Source organism: Populus trichocarpa, chromosome 1, assembly GCF_000002775.5.
Source record: "Populus trichocarpa isolate Nisqually-1 chromosome 1, P.trichocarpa_v4.1, whole genome shotgun sequence".
NCBI lineage: Eukaryota > Viridiplantae > Streptophyta > Magnoliopsida > Malpighiales > Salicaceae > Populus > Populus trichocarpa.
Window position 1 is genome coordinate 34540263 of NC_037285.2, and position 17839 is coordinate 34558101.

Consider the following 17839-nt stretch of genomic DNA (forward strand, 5'->3'; position numbering starts at 1 on the left):
ATTGCTGAACCCAAGTATGTATTTTGCCACACCTATAATTTCTTAGACTCGGTTCATGGCTGAACTCAAGTATATTGAGTCTGGTATTTTATCATAGCCACATTTGATTGAGTTATCATTCTATTATGGTTATGGGTTTGGACTCTTATAAAATACAAAAATATTAAATCAAAAATATTGACACATCAATATAGAATTTCCTTTGTTGGCAAATGATGGCGGTGGCACTCTCAACGAATAATAAAATTTTGAAACATGAACTTCTTTTGTTTTGTATTGTGTTTTTTTTATTCGAGGGGATAATGTTTTAAGGCAATCTACCAGAAAATAATTAATACATAATTTTTTGGGTGAAAAATATTCATTTTCTATTAAATAATCCTTAATTTGGAAGGTCTAATTAAAAACATTTGAAAATTTGGGTTCCCCCAGCTCTTCCTAGTTATTCTGTCCACTTTTAAAAAGTTGTTCACCTGTTTTTTAAAAATAAAAAAAACTCCTCTCTGCCATTTTCTGCTTTACTCTTTTTTCAAGAATCCTAAAGATGAATTAACAAGTTCAGTGAAGGCGAACCCCACACACAGTCCATCTGAATGACTTGTATTTGCAAGGATCGGCCTCTCCTCAAACTACTAACCCCTTAGGCCTTAACCAGTGATTCTCTTATCTTCCCTACAAAAGATGGAAAATATAAGATTTAATTATTATTTAAAATGAAAGCACGACAGTCATCGGGTTTGATAAATATCACGATAGTTGCATTTAATTTAACAGACAAGCAGCAGATGGAGCTGTTGGGTGCAATTTCTTGCACCTGGCCTCTTTGTTCGAGGCTCATGCCTGGAACGAAAAAGATCCTTTGCCAAGACACTACAAAAGGAGAGTGTTGCTAAACTGATGTAGCCATGGATGTTAATTTATATAACTCAATTGATCAGTACATCAGAGATAAATATAAAGGACCTCGCAAAACAGATAAATTCAGAAAAACAAAATGCATTAATAAAAATCAAGTGAAAGAAAAGAAAATCTGTCTCACACGCATCATTACAGTATCTAACTTAATGAGCCTCTATTCTCCAATCTGCTGCAGTTCTTCACGCCACTGATTCATCACCAGTAGTTTCTCTATTATACTCTTTAATACAGGCGCACTTACCCCACACTTCTGATCTGCAAAGCAGGATCTACCCTCTTCAGCAGCCTTGCAAAGCTGTGGATCCAATGGTACCTTCCCAAGAAAAGGTACTCCCATCTCCTGGCACATTTGCGTTGCACCACCACCGCTGCTATCAAATACTTCACTGCAGGCAATCAAGTCTAGCATTTCTGGAGCTTTCTCTCTCATGTACCCTAAAACTCTTTCTGTAATATCATTTTGTTCACCATTCTCCATCAACTTTGCAAACCTAAAATCTGTCAATCGCTGGCACAAGCCACTCATGTTCTCAACAACCCCAAGAACCTCAACTCCAACTTTCTTGCAGAAACTCACTTCTTTTCGCACATCAATTAAAGAGACTTGTTGTGGAGTCGTGACAATAATTGCACCATCTATTCCGGTAGCCTGAAGGTATTGGACAATTGAAATGTGCTCATCAGAAGTCCCAGGTGGGGCATCAACCACAAGAAAATCAAGCTCCCCCCAATAAACATCCTTCAGAAATTGCTTGATAAGCCCATTTTTGCGGGGGCCCCTCCATATGACAGCTTCATCTGGGTTCGGAAGCATGAATCCAATGGACATGACCCCAAGGTTTGATTCAACATAGACGGGAGACCAGCCAAGGTTGCTTTGGTGAATTTCTTGACCTTCTAGGCCAAGCATCTTGGGGATACTTGGGCCACAGATGTCAATGTCCATGAGCCCAACCTGGAAGTCCATAGCTGCTAGTGCGTATGACAGTTGAGCAGAGAATGTGCTCTTCCCGACTCCACCCTTGCCTGATAAAACCAATATCTTGTGCTTCACAGTAGCCATACGTTCAGCAATTGCAACCAAGTCTGCAGAAACCAATATATCAAACATTAAGTAAAGGGCCTAATTTTGAGTTGAGACAAAATATGTAAATCAAAGCAGAACTGTCAGAACAGCTCTGTCCTACAATTTCCACTTTCATTTTCAAATGAAAGAATTAGAACCAAATACAGTATATAGTGTCAATAGAAGGCACACAAACATTCACTCCTTCACTGACTAGGTTAGAGATAGGAAATACAATCAAGTCTTCAATTTAATGGGACAGGATAACCAATGGGATTCTAGAAGAAAGAGATTGCACTGTTTGTGTGGTCTATTGAAACCATTAGACTAATAAAGTGTCAGACTTTGGCTTTTTACAGACCGAAAGGAAAAACTTCAACAGTATCTGTTAAGTTTCATGTGATTTCTTTCATCCAGTGCAAATATTTTATACGAGTTGTCAACCAAAAGAGAAGATACAGAATATCTCAACCAAAAGCCTAAATTTGAGCTGGAAAAACTCGCTGAATCAAACCCATTAAAAAAGGCTTTCTTCAATTTCTTTTTGCCTACAAAAGTTCACTGAAACTAAATTTCAATTGCAAAAGCGACAAACACTGAGTTGAGTTTGAGGTCTCAAGCTTTCTCAAATCTCAACAGGCATCAGTCAAGATTATGAGACTATTAAGAGGAATGCCTCAGAGCTAATGGAATAAAATCACAGTTTGATAGTTTGTTTGGGGGCCATAATGGCTAGATCTTCCATCTGTCTTTGCCTATGTTTCTTTTGCTAATTTTTATTCTACTTTTTCTATACTTGATCTTCTCTTTCTTTCTTTGCGCTCACCATTCTCCTAACAAATCTCTTAGCAAATTCTCATAGTCCTAATTCCCCTTCGAAAAAAGCCAGTTTCACAAAATCCTAACTGTTCATTAAACCTTTCTGGAAAGACAGTTGAACATCTCTGAAAATGGCAAGGCTGTCCTCCATCATAGAGCAAAAACAACTGGTTTTAGAATATGCAATATACCTAGCAACCAACTTTTTCTTTGTATCTCTCATTCAATTGGGGTAAAACTTTAAACTAGGTGATGTATGCTATTTAATGAAGCTACAATATCAGTCTTGTTTTCCTCGTTTTACATCAAGAGACCAATAATGTTGATTTTTTTTTCTGATAAAAGAAAAAAATTATACTGGAAAGAGACAATCAACATATTCAAAGAGGATATAAGGCACCCTCCAGAACTAAAAGAATCAAAAGAAAAGCACAATAGCCTGCCAATGTCACTGAATATCAACTAACAAGACACTTCTAAAGATTCCAGCAGCTGAAGTTCATGCTGATGCCGAAAGAAAACTATCCCATCAAATCCTAATTGCCTCGAGAGAGAATGATCGCTAAAAGACTTCTTTTGTCTAAATATCACAAGCAACACATCTCCATTGAGCCTTGCAATCTATCTTCCTCAAATTCTCTCAAAAACCTCGATAAACTCCATTATAATTAGGACCAATCATGCTTCATCAAAGAATCTATTCCTTGGATCCTAAGCTAGTACTCGTGCTTATCATATCAAATGAACATCTGGACAGAGGGACCTACAATGCTTCCTTACTAGCAACAAATATAAGTAAAGCCATCCAGATAGAAACTCAAACCCAGGATGATACGCTGGTTTTCCAAATACAGTAGTTAAGAAAGAACTATAGAAAGTTAAAAAGAAAACAAATTACAAGAAAAAATACCGAGCCCCTCTTACACCCTATAATTTGACATTGAAGTGAAATGAAAAGAATGAAGAATCCAAAGCTATGAAAGAAGATCCTGGGCCTATCATTTAGATTTCTAAAATAATCAAAACTTCAAGAAACTTTATCCCACCTCCGCATAGTAAAAACTACAAATTATTTCATTATCTATACCAGAGAAACAATAAAAACGGGAAACAGTCAACAAATGGAACTCACACACCTCCAAGTCCTTCAATAAAAGAATTCAAGAACCACTACCAACTTAATGTTCAGTTACAAAACAACTTTTCAATGTTTAAGATTTCAATTTTTAGGATCTACCAAGACACCAACCAAGCAGTGATTAAGATTTTAATTCACTATAAAGGCACCAACATGTCTGTTGACATCGAACCTATCGCCAAAAGTACATCAGAAGCCCAATAACAGCTGTAAGACTGAGGTTCCACCACCTAAGAAACCAACTACATCGATGTCACCTATCCTGGACGACAACCAACATATGTACATGTATGTCAAAGATGGAAACTACGAAATTCAAGTTCTAATTCCATCCGTACAGTAAAAGCAAAGGTTATTCAAGACAGTAGAACTCGAAATTAAGATGGGCCAATTTGAACCAAAGGAGAGCGTCAATTTCCTATGCTAGGCAATTTCAAGAAGTTGTTACTGCAAGTAATTCAAAGCAATATGTGTAGCAAGCAATATCACATGCACCAATCTTCAATTTTTAGCTGGAAAAAGGAGAGAAAGGAGAGAGACCAGGGTCAGGGCCTTTAGGGGCAGTAGCACAATCTTGTTGATTAGGACATCCTTGACAAGAATCGGATTTCCCAGCTGAATCAGATTGAGGACCTGGGCAATCTAAACAAAACCAACACCATTTTTTTCTGTTAAATTAAAACCCTAAACACAAATAATTAAAGACGAGAAAAAACACCTACGTTCATTGGCGTTTTCTGGGATTTCACCGTTCTCCATTGTTGTTGTTGGATTTGATGTTGATGACGGTGCATGTACTGTTGTCGGCTTGTTATCCCATAAAAGCAAGGTTATATAACACGGCCCAAGATTCGACCATGTGTTGGTTGCGCTCGATTTCAAGATATTTTCTGAAAGATTAAAAAAAAAAATCAATTTAGATTTTGATCCATTGATTAAAAATCGAGTCAGCTAATTTACAAGTATTTAATTTCACTGCATGCATATTTAAAAAGAAAAGGAAGGGACTAAGCCCAAGCACAAAGGTCCATTAAGATCTCTAACCAGCTCTATAAAAGGGCCGAAAAGCCCAGCCTCGTATATGTAAACTGGGGAAAGTTGTGGAGATATTTGACCGCCGCTTGAATGGAAACAATGGTGTCTAGGGTTAGTGGTTTGATCATCGATGAACTATTTTTATTATTATTATTATTATTATTACTAATTAGCCATAATAATATCTTAAGCTTTGAAGTTTGAATTCTAAAATATAAAGTGTATACAGATATACATCTTAAGCTTTGGATGGGTTATGATTTTCTTTTGATTATTACTAGATAGGTGATTTGTATTATGCCGGTATTATGCCGGGTCAAATTTTTTCTAGCATAAAATAAAGATATCAAGATGATGATAATTAAAGTTATTTTGGGTTGATTTTATTAACACATGACTCGGGATATGAGATTGAGGTAACTCCTAAAAATAAAAAAGAGAAAAAAATTGCAAAGTTCAAGGCTGAATAACCTAATATCAAATGATGAAAAAAAAATTAAAAAAAAATTAAAAAAAAAACTTGAGCCAACCTGAGTTAACTCAACTAACTCACCACTTGTAATATGAGATCGGGATAAAAAGATTGGATTTTCAAGAGAATGACCTAGCAAAAAAACCAAAATTAAATAAAAAAACATTGAAAACAAAAACTTGAGCTAACCTAGGTTAACTTGACTAACCCACACTCAGGATAACCTCATTGAAAAAAAAAGGGGGAGAAATGACAAAGCATAAGAGCCAATAATCTAATATTAAATGATGAAGTTGAAAAAAAATATAATTTTATAAAAAAATTATAAGAAAAAAACTCGAGTTAACCCATCACTCGCAATATAAGACCGGGATAAAAAAAAAACTTAGAAAAAAAAACTTAGAAAAGAGACTGGGTTAGTCTTTCAAAAAACAAATTTAAAAACAAAAACTATAAAGAACGAAAAAGAAGAAAAAGAAAAATAGATGAACCAACATGTATTTTTTTCAAGTAAATTTGAGTTTGGGCATGGTTATCTCTTTATTTTACACTTTAATCCTATTTTTTTAGAATGTTTAATTTCTTAATAGTTTTTTAAAAATTAATCATTAATTTGGATATAAAAGACTACAATTGAAAAAAAAGGTTTAAGAGTTAAATTTGAAAACTTTTTTTTTCCTGTTAATGTTAATTACTATAGTGCAAAGCATCGCCTTTTTAGCATATGTTGTAAGAAGTAGACATGGGTAGAGAAGATTTGGCTAATTGCAGTTTCAAGCAAGTGCAGCGCAATGATAATTTGGGAGGTCAAATTTTGATGCAGTGATTGAAATTAAAGTTATGATTATTTTTTAAATTATTTTTTTATTTATAAATATTTTAAAATAATAATTTTTTATTTTTTAAAATCTATTTTTGATATAGTATATCAAAACAATTGATCGAAAAATATTTAAAAAATTAATTTTAAATAAATATAAATTTAAAATATTTTAAAAATCAGAGCTGCACCACATAAACAAATATTACTTTAGTTGCATCAAAGGATTTTGGCACCATGAATATTATTATTATTAAAAATATATTTTACTCTCATAATAACTTCACTTATTTAAAAAAATTAATAAGTTATTTTTAATATTAATTTAAGTTTAAATTTTAAAAAATTAAAAAATTAAAAATAAAATAAACCTAAAACAAATCCATTAGATGGGCGTTGATGAAGTACTTTTGCTTGTATTTTATTGTATTTACTTTGGCTACATGGATGTCTTTTTAATGCAGGAGGATTTTCAAGGGAAGTTTATTTTTATTTTTATTTAATTTAGAAAAATATTTTTTATGATGTTTTTATTTTTTAAAATTTTATTTTCGTTATTTATTTTTTTATTTAGTTTATGATTTTATTCAATTTAGAATTAGAATTAGTATAAATAAAATTATTTAGTTTATATTTAAAAAAAATACCTAAAAAAAATACATGACAATAGGGTTTCAATTTTCAAGTTAGAAGTTTTACATCATGATCTTAATCAGCGAAATTCGGTGTATTATTGTCTTTTTTGGATTGTTTCTTCTGCGTCACTTTTCTTCTTTATTTATTTGGTTGCGTGCCTCTTGCAATTTGTAGGAGTAGGACCCAAATATTTTATTGTGCCTAGTCACCCCTCACCAGCAATAGCGCCGGAGTTTTTTATAGGGAACTCAGAAATTAACCTGATCAGAAGTTAAGAGAGAGAGAGAGAGAGAGATGGCAGAAATGTACTGCTACAGGGAGGCGTTGCCCTTCGCAGCCATGGTGACCATGGAGTGTGTCAACGTTGGCTTAAACACACTTTTCAAAGCAGCTACTTCGGCAGGCATGAGCTACCATGTTTTCGTTCCCTATGCTTATGCAGTAGCTGCTCTTGTTCTCCTTCCTGCTCCTTTCGTTTCCCACAGGTTAATTCCCTCTTTCCCTCTTAATTACCTAGTAAAATATAGTAATTGCTACATATATAGTTGGTTTCTGACAGAAATGCATGGACTAATTATCTGTGTCATGTTGCTTTGATTTTTATGCAGATCAAGAGTGCTTCCTCCACTGAGCTTCTCTATACTCAGTAAAATCGCTCTTCTCGGGCTTATAGGGTATACATATTCTTGACACACAATATTTATCAACTGGAATTGAAGTTCATGTCTAGCCTTAAATTCGTTACTTTTAGTGAAAATCAAGCGAGTAGTTTTCTCTGTTTCTTAGTTACAATGATTTGTTGTGTTGATGATCGATGGAGTAGGAGCTCGTCTCAGATCATGGGCTTCACTGGTATCAAATATAGCTCACCAGCTCTTGCTTCAGCCATCAGCAACCTCACGCCAGCTTTTACTTTCATATTTGCCATCATTTTCAGGTACTTTCCTCTTCTTTTAATTTCTGTTATTTACATGAAGAATTCACCTCTGGTTTTCTTTTATGTGGAGCTTAATCTTCCGAACCAGTTCACAGTGTTCGTTTATCACAAGGATTTTAGTTTTTATTTGTTAAAATCTTGCTTTTCTTTGATTGGTTAGATCCCTCGGTCCCTCCTTGACCTAGCTCTCTTAACTTTTCCTTTATTCTGAACAATTCACTAAACTCTTGCCAAATAGACACGCTATATATAGATTATAGACACACACACACGAAAAGCAATCATGTTTTTTTTTTTTTTTCTCTTGTCATTATTCTCCATTTCATTGAAGTGACTCTCCTTTTTTATGTTTTCTTAAAATCTATCTGAAAAAATATAGAAAATCTATTTCTGTGAAATAAAAGATAAAAAATTTGTATTATATTTTTCAAGGACCAATAAGTTTACTTTTATAATTTCATTTCAAGAAAATCAGATTTTATTATACTATTTACATTAACCTTTTCATTTATTTATTTTTTAAAATCTGTCGAGAGGTTATTTTTTCTCACTTATATAATTAGTTCATGATTCTAATATAAAATCAAGCGAAACTATGATTATATTTTAAAAAAATATTTTTATATTTATAAATTATTTGTTAAACAAATTAATGATCATTATTATAGTGATATGCTTCAAACTTTATTTTCCATCCTGGAAAAATCAAAACCCGTACCATAATCTCGTCACAACACATGAGCCCTTTAGTTGTTTTAACAAAAAATTAAGACAATATACTTTGGTTAAATGGCCAAAAAAATAGATTTTATTATATTATAAAGTTGTTCCTATAGAAAATGGTAGATAGCAAGATATAATACATGGAAAACATGGAAGAATTATGTAAATCGAAGAAGTGAACTTAATTGTGTTTTTCTCAATGTATTAGCACCTAAAATTAGAGTAAATTATTAATTGAAAAGAGAGTATTTTGGAGTGTAATAACAGTTATTTTTTAAAATGTTTTTCACTCGAAAAAATATTAAAATAATATTTTTTTAAAAATTATTTTTAATATCCATATATTAAGATAATTTAAAAATATAAATAAAATTAATTTTAAACATAAAAAAAATTTACCTGACCTCTATTTAAAAAATCTAGAAACACGTAGATGAACTAGAAACGTGTTGGGCCGCTAGTATATATTTTTCTTTTCATCAAGGTGTTTGTTGGGTTTAATTTGGATTACACGAAGAGATATATATAGATATATATATATATATTAAGGAAGCTATCAAGTATATAATAATTGCTGGACGGTTTCAATTACTTTCGAAAGTAGAAAGATGAAAGTTGTTCGAGTCGGAACCAGAATTAAGGATGTAGACTTGAACAAACAATAAAGTTCTGATTCTCTTACCAAGTTGTTTCCTTTCAAGGACCACTCAACACAACACAACACAACTAGTTATTCTTCTTTTATATATTCACAATTATCTTTGCTCTTTGTCAAATTGCTATCAAAGAATGGAAAGGGTTGCGTTACGAAGAACAAGCAGTCAGGCCAAACTCCTGGGCACCATCTTGTCAATAGCAGGTGCTTTTGTAGTGACTCTCTACAAGGGCCCGCCAATAATTATATCGCCGAACTCCTCCATTCCGCTCAGTCAACATCTTCACTCGACAAACAGCAATTGGATAGTTGGTGGCATACTTCTCACTGCCGAGTATGTTCTAGTTCCGCTATGGTACATTCTTCAGGTATGCTATACAGTATCACATTATTCCTTAATTTCTCTCGCTTGCTTCTGTAATTGCGTTAAGAATCTGGAATAATGTTTCTTGATTTACAGACACAGATAATGAAGGAGTACCCGGCAGAGTTAACGGTGGTCTTCTTTTACAATCTAACTGTCAGCATCATAGCGGCAATTGTAGCACTAATTACAGAAGGAACTTCGAGTGCATGGTTAGTGCGGCCAAATATAGCACTAGCTTCCATTCTTTGCTCGGTGAGAGACCATTGCGAGACAGACGATTTGCTTTTATTTGCCGTTGTGTGTGTGTGTGTGTTATATATATAGTTTATAATCCCTAATTGGTCTTTTGTGTGTGTATGCTTTGCAGGGGCTCCTGGGGTCATGCCTGAACAATACTGTTCACACATGGGCTCTGCACTTGAAGGGACCTGTCTTTGTAGCAATGTTCAAGCCATTGTCGATTGCCATTGCTGTTGCGATGGGCGTCATGTTCCTTGGTGATATTCTTTATCTCGGAAGGTTTGTCAAATCTCTCAACCTGATTTATATACAGTAACTCAGCTATAGCTTGCTCCAGTACTCTAAGCTTCGTGATCGAGATGCATGAAAATACATAAAAGAAAATTGATTTTTGCTTCTTTTTTTCCCTTAGAAAATATATAGAAATATTATTACCTTTGGCTAGCATTATTGACAAATATAATAAATTTCATTTTAGGAGTAATTCAACTAGAAAGTCTAGAGTCGAAGAAGAGAGAGAGAGAGAGAGAACATCTCCATTTGGTTTATTATTTTTGTTAATGAAGGTTTAATTCACCCCTGAAAACGATTCTAGTACATCATGTTGTTGAGTTCATCGTCCCGCAAAATCAAGAGAGCACCAAGTCTCAGAACTAAGAACTAACTATAACTTAGTCCCTGTAGGTTATTGAAACTAATGAATTAGTCCATGTAATTTAAAAAATAATTAAATAGTTATTTGACCAGAATTGACCATCCTCAATTTAGTGGATTTTTTCCTTTCAAAAATGCTTCTTTCCTAATTAATGAAGATAAACTTGGTTGAAAAACATAGATTAAATATATAAATTTCAAAACTATAAGGATTAATTGATTAGTTTTGTTAAACTACAAACTAAATTATAATTAACTCCATAATCTCCATCAACTTTGAGATATATGCAAGAAAAACACAAAGCTTCTTTATTTCGTGTGAATTTTTGCAAACTCTATCCTGTATTTTGCAGTGTGATCGGAGCAACAATTATATCTATTGGATTTTACACCGTAATGTGGGGGAAAGCCACAGAAGAGCTGGGTGATGATTGCAATGCTGCTAAGCCGGAATCCTCGTGTGCCCAGAAGGTCCCTCTATTACAAGGCTACAATGCTACGAAGCTACAAGATGAACAAGTATAGGTAGGAGCAGACAGACTTTATATGTACATAAAATTAACGGCAAAAGCCAAATTGTTCAACAACCATCCAGTTATTGGAAAAGAAAATGGCATACATGGTCAGGCCTTGGTTTGTATATTGAGAATTGAGATCCTAAAACCCTCCCAGCTCTAGTCAGGCACTTGCACAAGTTCGCCTTGCAGTTTTGTCAAGAAAACCTTTCTTTGAAGGCTACTCATAGATGCGGAACCCTAGGTTTTAAAGGATAATTTCTATGATACTTGGATACAACATAAAGAGGAGAGAAGCATGAAAGAAAAAATTTTAAAATAATTTTTAATGGAAAAGAGAATTTTTGTTGTTGTGGAATAAAATATGAATTTTTTTTTTTTTTGCTATATCTCTGCAACATTAATGTAAGTATATAGCTATTATGTAGTATTTGATCGTTATTTTTGGACAAAAAAAAAATAAGACAACAGAGATAAAAATGTATTTGGAAGGCATAAATTTTTTTTGTCTTTGAGATAGTTTTATAGTGAATTTTTATATTTTTAAAATATGAGGTATAGAAAAGATATGTTTTTAGAAACAATATTAATTATTTTTTATTTCTGAAATATCCTTGTGAAAAACTTTTAATTTCAAATTTGTCCATTTAAGACATATAAAAATAAAATGACTATTATCATAATTTTAAAACTCAACTTGATGGTCGATCTAAGTCAAGGCTCAGGTCATGGGTTGGAGGAGTAAACTCGGCTTGACTCGAGTCAACGTAGGAATAAAAAGGAATTAAAGTAACTTTGTTTTGACCAAAAAATTCAAAAGAAAGTCAGAGGGTTTTTTACTCATGTTTTATCCTGGGTCGATCGGATTACAAATCGACCTGGGTTTTTGATCGAGTTAGATTGGATCAATCCTTTCTTTATATTTTCTTAAATAGATTAGTCTAAGCCCCGAGTCAATCAAGTCTTGGGTTGACTTGGAGGGACAATTCAGGTTTTATAATTAGAATTATTATAATATTATTATTTTTAACACTCGCTATAAAGTAAAGTGAAAAAAATAGTATCTAATTATTTATTTTAAATATGTAAATTTGTAAGTAAGGTAAAATAGACTTTGTTTTAATATTTTATTATGTCTTATCTATCATAACCAAATATGATATAGATATAGTGTAAAACCCTAGTTAAAAAAATAATAAATAAATAAAAATATATATATTCAATGAGAATTATTTTAAAGGAATATTAATGAGTTGATCAAACAATAAAAAAAATTTGGTGTAACATTTAAAATATATTAAAAGAATGAAGGGCCAAATTAAAGGACATTAAAATCCTTAGGGGCCAAATTGTAAATAAAAAACATGAGTATAAATACTCCTTTTCCTCTCTCCTTGGGTCGGTTGCATGGTAGAGAAATGGAGTTAGGTTTTTTGAAAATCTTCTCCAAATTTCTTGATAAATTCCTTACAAAATAATGGTTTTAAGAAATAAAAACAAAAAAAGAGGAAAAGTGAGTGGCTTAGATGGTTTATAAGGTTTGGAAGATAAACTTTGGTGTAGAGAAAGAGGAAAGAAAAGGTTAGAGAAAGTTTGAATTTTCTTCCAAAGTTCTCTTTTATTCTTTGTTGTTTCAAAGTAAGAACAACTTTTATTGTGTTTGGTTTTAAGAATTTTAGCATATTAAGGTTGAGGTTTATAATGATGTTTGTGTATTATAGAAAGGAATGAATTGTTATTGTTATGATGATTTTAAGAATAATTGTTGTTAGAATCAAGCATGGATAAAGATTGGGTAAGTGAGGAAACGGTATAAATTTGAAATAAATCCTTCCCTTTCTTGGACACATATATTTGGCTAGAGAGGATGAGATGGAGGAGAGGATTTTGTTTGAAATTTTGATAAAATTGATGAGTTGTAGGGGTTTAATTGAACTAATTATGAATTATAACTAAATTAGGTTGAAATCTAATGAATGTGTGTGTGTGTGAGAGAGAGAGAGAGAGAGAGTCCCTTTCTTGGACACATATATTTAGCTAGAGAGGATGAGAAGGAGGAGAGGATCTTGTTTGAAATTTTGATAAAATTGATGAGTTGTAGGGGTTTAATTGAACTAATTATGAATTATGATTGAATTAGGTTGAAATCTAATGTGTGTGTGTGTGTGTGTGTGTGTGTGTGTGTGTGTGTGTGTGTGTGTGTGTGTGAGAGAGAGAGAGAGAGAGAGAGAGAGAGAGAGAGAGAGAGAGAGAGAGAGAGAGAAGAAGAAGAAGAAGAAGAAGTGGAAAATTTGTAATGAACTCTATTAAAAAATTATTTTGTAGCATTATAGGTGATAATTGTTGAGAAAAGAATGATCAAATTTATAATAAGAAATGCGTGTAAAAATGAAATTGTCCATTGAAAATTATTGAGTATTTATGAGATAAAAAAGGAGGGGCTAAACAAGGTCTCCAATTGTAAATGTTGATAATATTGGTTATGGTATAATAAGGGGGCATCATTGCAAGAAAGCCACAAACAGGAGGCGTAGGACCTTCGCGTGTAAAAAGTAAGTAAAACGGTGCCTAAAATCAATAATTTCGCGGTGCGTTTTATCTTTTGATTATTTATTGCCTTATTTTTAAATTAATGTCAAGGGATTATATTATAATAATTTAGTAAAAAAAAAATTGTAGAAGAAGGACATTGGATTAGTCATCCAGGGAACTTGAAGACTAATGATAGTAGAGAAATTAATATCGGTCATAACGGATTCATCATGATAAAAGAAAATGATTTATATAAAGGAAAAGGAAGAATAAATTGGTCATTTAAAGTAAAAATGACAAATGATAGTAGTATTATGATAATTGGAATAAATCGATTAGTCACTTGAAAAAGAAAGTGACTAATGATAACGATGAATGTCGTTGTCGGCATGCATTAATTACCAAGTAAGGGTAATTAATGATATCAAATGTATTGATATTGACATAAATTGATAAGTCACTTGAAAAAGAAAGTGACTAATGATGACGATGAATATTGTTGTTGGCATGGATAATTAACAATATCAAAGGTATAGATATCGGCATAAATTGATTAATCACTTGAGAAAGAAAATAACTAATAATAATGATGAATATCTTTATCGACATGGATTAATTACCAAGTGGGATAATTAATTATATCAAAGGTATTGATATTGGCTTAATTTGAGTAGTCATCGAAGGGATGGAGAAGTTGATAATGATAAATATACATGTTGGTATAGGTAAATCACCAATTCGAATTATCAATAATATTATGAATACTTGGTATTGATAATCAAGGATAATAATAAATAAATAAAAAGGGGTTTTATGTTGTGTTGCAATGATAAAGGAGATATTGATTGATTCTAAGACTGAAAATTATTTAGGCTCTGTATGTTTTTGCGTTTCAAAAGCGTTTTTAAAAAAAAATAAATTTTTTGTTATTTTTTTCTTTGCTTCAAATTAATATTTTTTGGTATTTTTAGATCATTTTGATGCACTGATATCAAAAATAATTTTTAAAAAATAAAAAAATTATTTTGATACATTTCTGAATGAAAAGCACTTTCAAAAGCAACCGCAACTACACTCTTAAACACGCTCTTAATGGCCAAAAGGAAATACAATCATGATAGTAAATATTGTATCTTATTAATTATATATGTAAATATATGTTCTGTGTTATAGGTTCTTTCCAGATTTGTCCAGAATAGAGTGGATTGCGCTTGTAATTCTCTTTTTCTATAGTTTAGGAAGTAATATAACTCCATTTTGAATTAATGTATTAGGATTGAAAACTTAGTAACTTAATGATGTTGTATGTTGAACTTATGAATAACTTTCTAGTTTATGTGTGATGACATGTCATTTTATTAGTTAATATTTTTTTAATTTGTTGGAATGTGATGTTTTTATATTTCCCTTAATTATATAGTTATAATTTCTTTAATTTCATAAGATAATTAGCAATACACTGCAAATATTTTTGTGTTATATAATAAGTATAAAGAGTATATGTAAATCAAAATAGTTTAAATGAGATTATAATGTTCAGTGAAAAAATATCCACGATGATTAGACTATGTTATAAAAGGATGTTTGACGCAAATATTGATAATATCGATAACTTGGTAGCGTTACTGAATAGGGAAAATGCTGTCAAAATTTTCAAAAAATAAAAATTTTGGCAACTTTATTATTCATGTGCATGTTGAATTTCAGAAATGAAAAATTGAGGATGTTATAGACAGTCACTTTATCTTGTATATCATTACCACACAATTCTATCTCCATCTTCTTTTTTGTCTTGTCCTCTCTATCTCCATTGTCTTTGTCTCTTATGTTTTAAGACAGTAACCAAATGTTGCTTTATAGTTTAGTACTATGAAATTTTAAATGAACATGAGAAAGGAATGATATTAACTCATTAAAACAAAAGCTAAAAGAGATTACGAATTCATTGTGCATGCACTCACAAGTTACTATGGATTCACATTTTCCCTATTCAGTAACTTGTTTCCAGGGGAAAAATTGTCCTTTCCATGGGATCCAATTGTCATTACAAGATTGAACGAGCATATAATGGTCTTGTGAAATTTTATTTATATAGTGTGATATCTAAAATATCCTTAAAAGTCAAGTCTCTTTAACTGTTTGAGCAAGAGCATTTTTAGTTTTTATCTTTTTTAGCACAGTGTAATTACTAAGGTACCCTTAGAAGTAAAAAAATATATGTAGCTTTGGTAAAGGGGTTTTTTTGTCCTTTCATAATGATTTTTTTGTTATTATCATATGGGGTTAAGGACACTTGGGTCTTTTAATAAATTAAATCAAAAGAAAAAGAAAGTGAAAAGTTATTGGCATATGTGAGAGGCGCCCATGCCTTTTAAGTTGCAAGGCGATTCCTCATAAAGGCCAAAAGCTGGTAATTGTTGTCTTAGTCGACGATGCACGTGGAGGTGAATCAATAAGGGCAATGCATGTAAGGCTTCTCATGATGGTTAGGTAGCAGTTGAATTTTTTTTCTCTCCCTTCTTTTCTCTCTCTTCCCCTCAAAAAAAGTGTAATCTCAACCATAACTAAAAGTGGTCCTCCATTTTCTTTTTATTTCAATTGTGACCCTCATTCTTTTAATTGCTCTTTATTTGTTTTAAATCCTATTTTTGATTAATTTTTTTTTTAATTTCATCCCTTAGTATTTCATCCTATTTGGTATTTATGTCAAGTTTGATCCTCATTCTTTTGATTATTTTTTTTTATTTTTTTTATTCCATCCCTTCATCTCTTCAAAAACTCTTTTAAGGTTGAGTTCTCTTCAAAAAAATTCTTTTTAATCATTGAAAATGTATTTATTTTGTTCATAAACCTTTATTCATCTAGAGAGAAAAGCACTATGGATATCAATGTATACCTTGGTCTTTAGAGTTTAGAATTTTACATATTTGATCTATTTTGTTTTTTATGTTTATATTTTGATCTTAAGACTTTAAGTTTCTCATGTTTAAGTCCCTGAAAGTTGAGAAAGGAGTGAGAAAGTTGTTGAAAAGACTTTCAATCGGCCATAATAAAAGCCGACCTTGATATCAGTAGGTTTGTCTTGAAGAGAGAAGTTCGATGAAGGTGGTTTGGGTCTTTTATCATGCCAGAATAAGTAGATCAGAACCCAGAAGGTTTTTTTATTTTATTCTGAATTTTTGTACTAATTAAAGCATGTTATAGGGTTTGAAATGAGATTATTTAGGTTTATATGGTATTGTTTAGGTGTTTATAGGTGAAAATGGATTGGAATTTGAGTTTCGATGATTCTAAAATCCAGACCCTAATTTTTAGTGACAATAATTAGTTGTAATGGACGACTCGTTATTTTTCCAAGTCGATGATATGTTATGTTTTATTTTAATATGTACACACACACACACACACGAGGAAGCCTTGTGTTTTATATTATAGGCCACGAGCACCTGACATCTTTTCAAAAGCTAGACATGCGACCGTGGCTTACAAGCCTAGGTGTTTTATATTATAGGCCACGAGCACCTGACATCTTTTCAAAAGCTAGGTATGTGACCCTGGCTTACAAGCCTAGGTCTGCCTAAACCTTGATGCATGTGGTCTTTCATCTTTTTTTAAATTTATTACTTTATATATATATATATATATATATATATATATATATATGAAAGTTTTTAAAAAATAGCTCAAGATATCAATTGTTCTTTTTTATACAAATATGTGAATACTATCGAGACATGATTTTTCTTGTTCTTGGATTGAAACATTTTTTTTCTTATCATGATAAATTTATATTTTAAAAAACCATTTTTTTAATAATAAATATACAATCAATCCTCTTATCTAGACTCTGGGACCAGTTAAGGTTCCTATTAATCAAAATATTAGGTGATGACTCCATTTTTTTTTACTAATAAGAAACAAGAATTTCTTATTCTTTACACATATCTCAAACATCCTTGTACAGGAGAATGATTGTTATGACGCAACACACGTGTGACACCTTCCATCACTATTCATTGCCATTTTTTCTCTTCTAGGTCCTTGATTTTTCTTCTTTTTTCATTTTGATCGCTAAACTTTGTTTATTTTCAATTTCATCCTTGAGAGTTATGTTGCATGGTTTTATGTGTTAGAATTTGTTTCTATTTGCATTTTCTTGCATATTTAATGTGTCATAAAATATTCAAATGTTAAATTAAAGTTTGATTTTATGAAATAGGATTTTAAGTTATTGTTAAATAAAAAATAAAAAAATAATCAAAATTAATAAAAACAACAACAACAACAAAAACATATTTGTTTTTCAAAAGGG

At 31.6% G+C, this 17839-nt stretch overlaps 2 protein-coding genes across 2 annotated transcripts; one reads left to right on the forward strand and one right to left on the reverse strand.

Moving 5' to 3' along the window:
* Positions 1–884: 884 nt before the first annotated feature.
* On the reverse strand, positions 885–4884 carry LOC7456204 (cytosolic Fe-S cluster assembly factor NBP35). Its single transcript, XM_002298552.4, has 3 exons — positions 4664–4884; positions 4482–4583; positions 885–2004 (listed from the first exon to the last, which is right to left on the reverse strand). Exons 1-3 carry the CDS (start codon positions 4698–4700, stop codon positions 1073–1075), a joined length of 1071 nt encoding a protein of 356 aa, XP_002298588.3. The 5' UTR covers positions 4701–4884; the 3' UTR covers positions 885–1072.
* A 2211-nt stretch (positions 4885–7095) lies between these two features.
* On the forward strand, positions 7096–11120 carry LOC18095340 (WAT1-related protein At3g28050). The gene is made up of 7 exons (XM_006369895.3): positions 7096–7389; positions 7513–7578; positions 7728–7841; positions 9353–9587; positions 9680–9838; positions 9954–10105; positions 10834–11120. The coding sequence occupies exons 1-7, from the start codon at positions 7199–7201 to the stop codon at positions 11003–11005; spliced, it is 1089 nt and encodes a 362-aa protein (XP_006369957.1). The 5' UTR covers positions 7096–7198; the 3' UTR covers positions 11006–11120.
* Positions 11121–17839: the final 6719 nt, after the last annotated feature.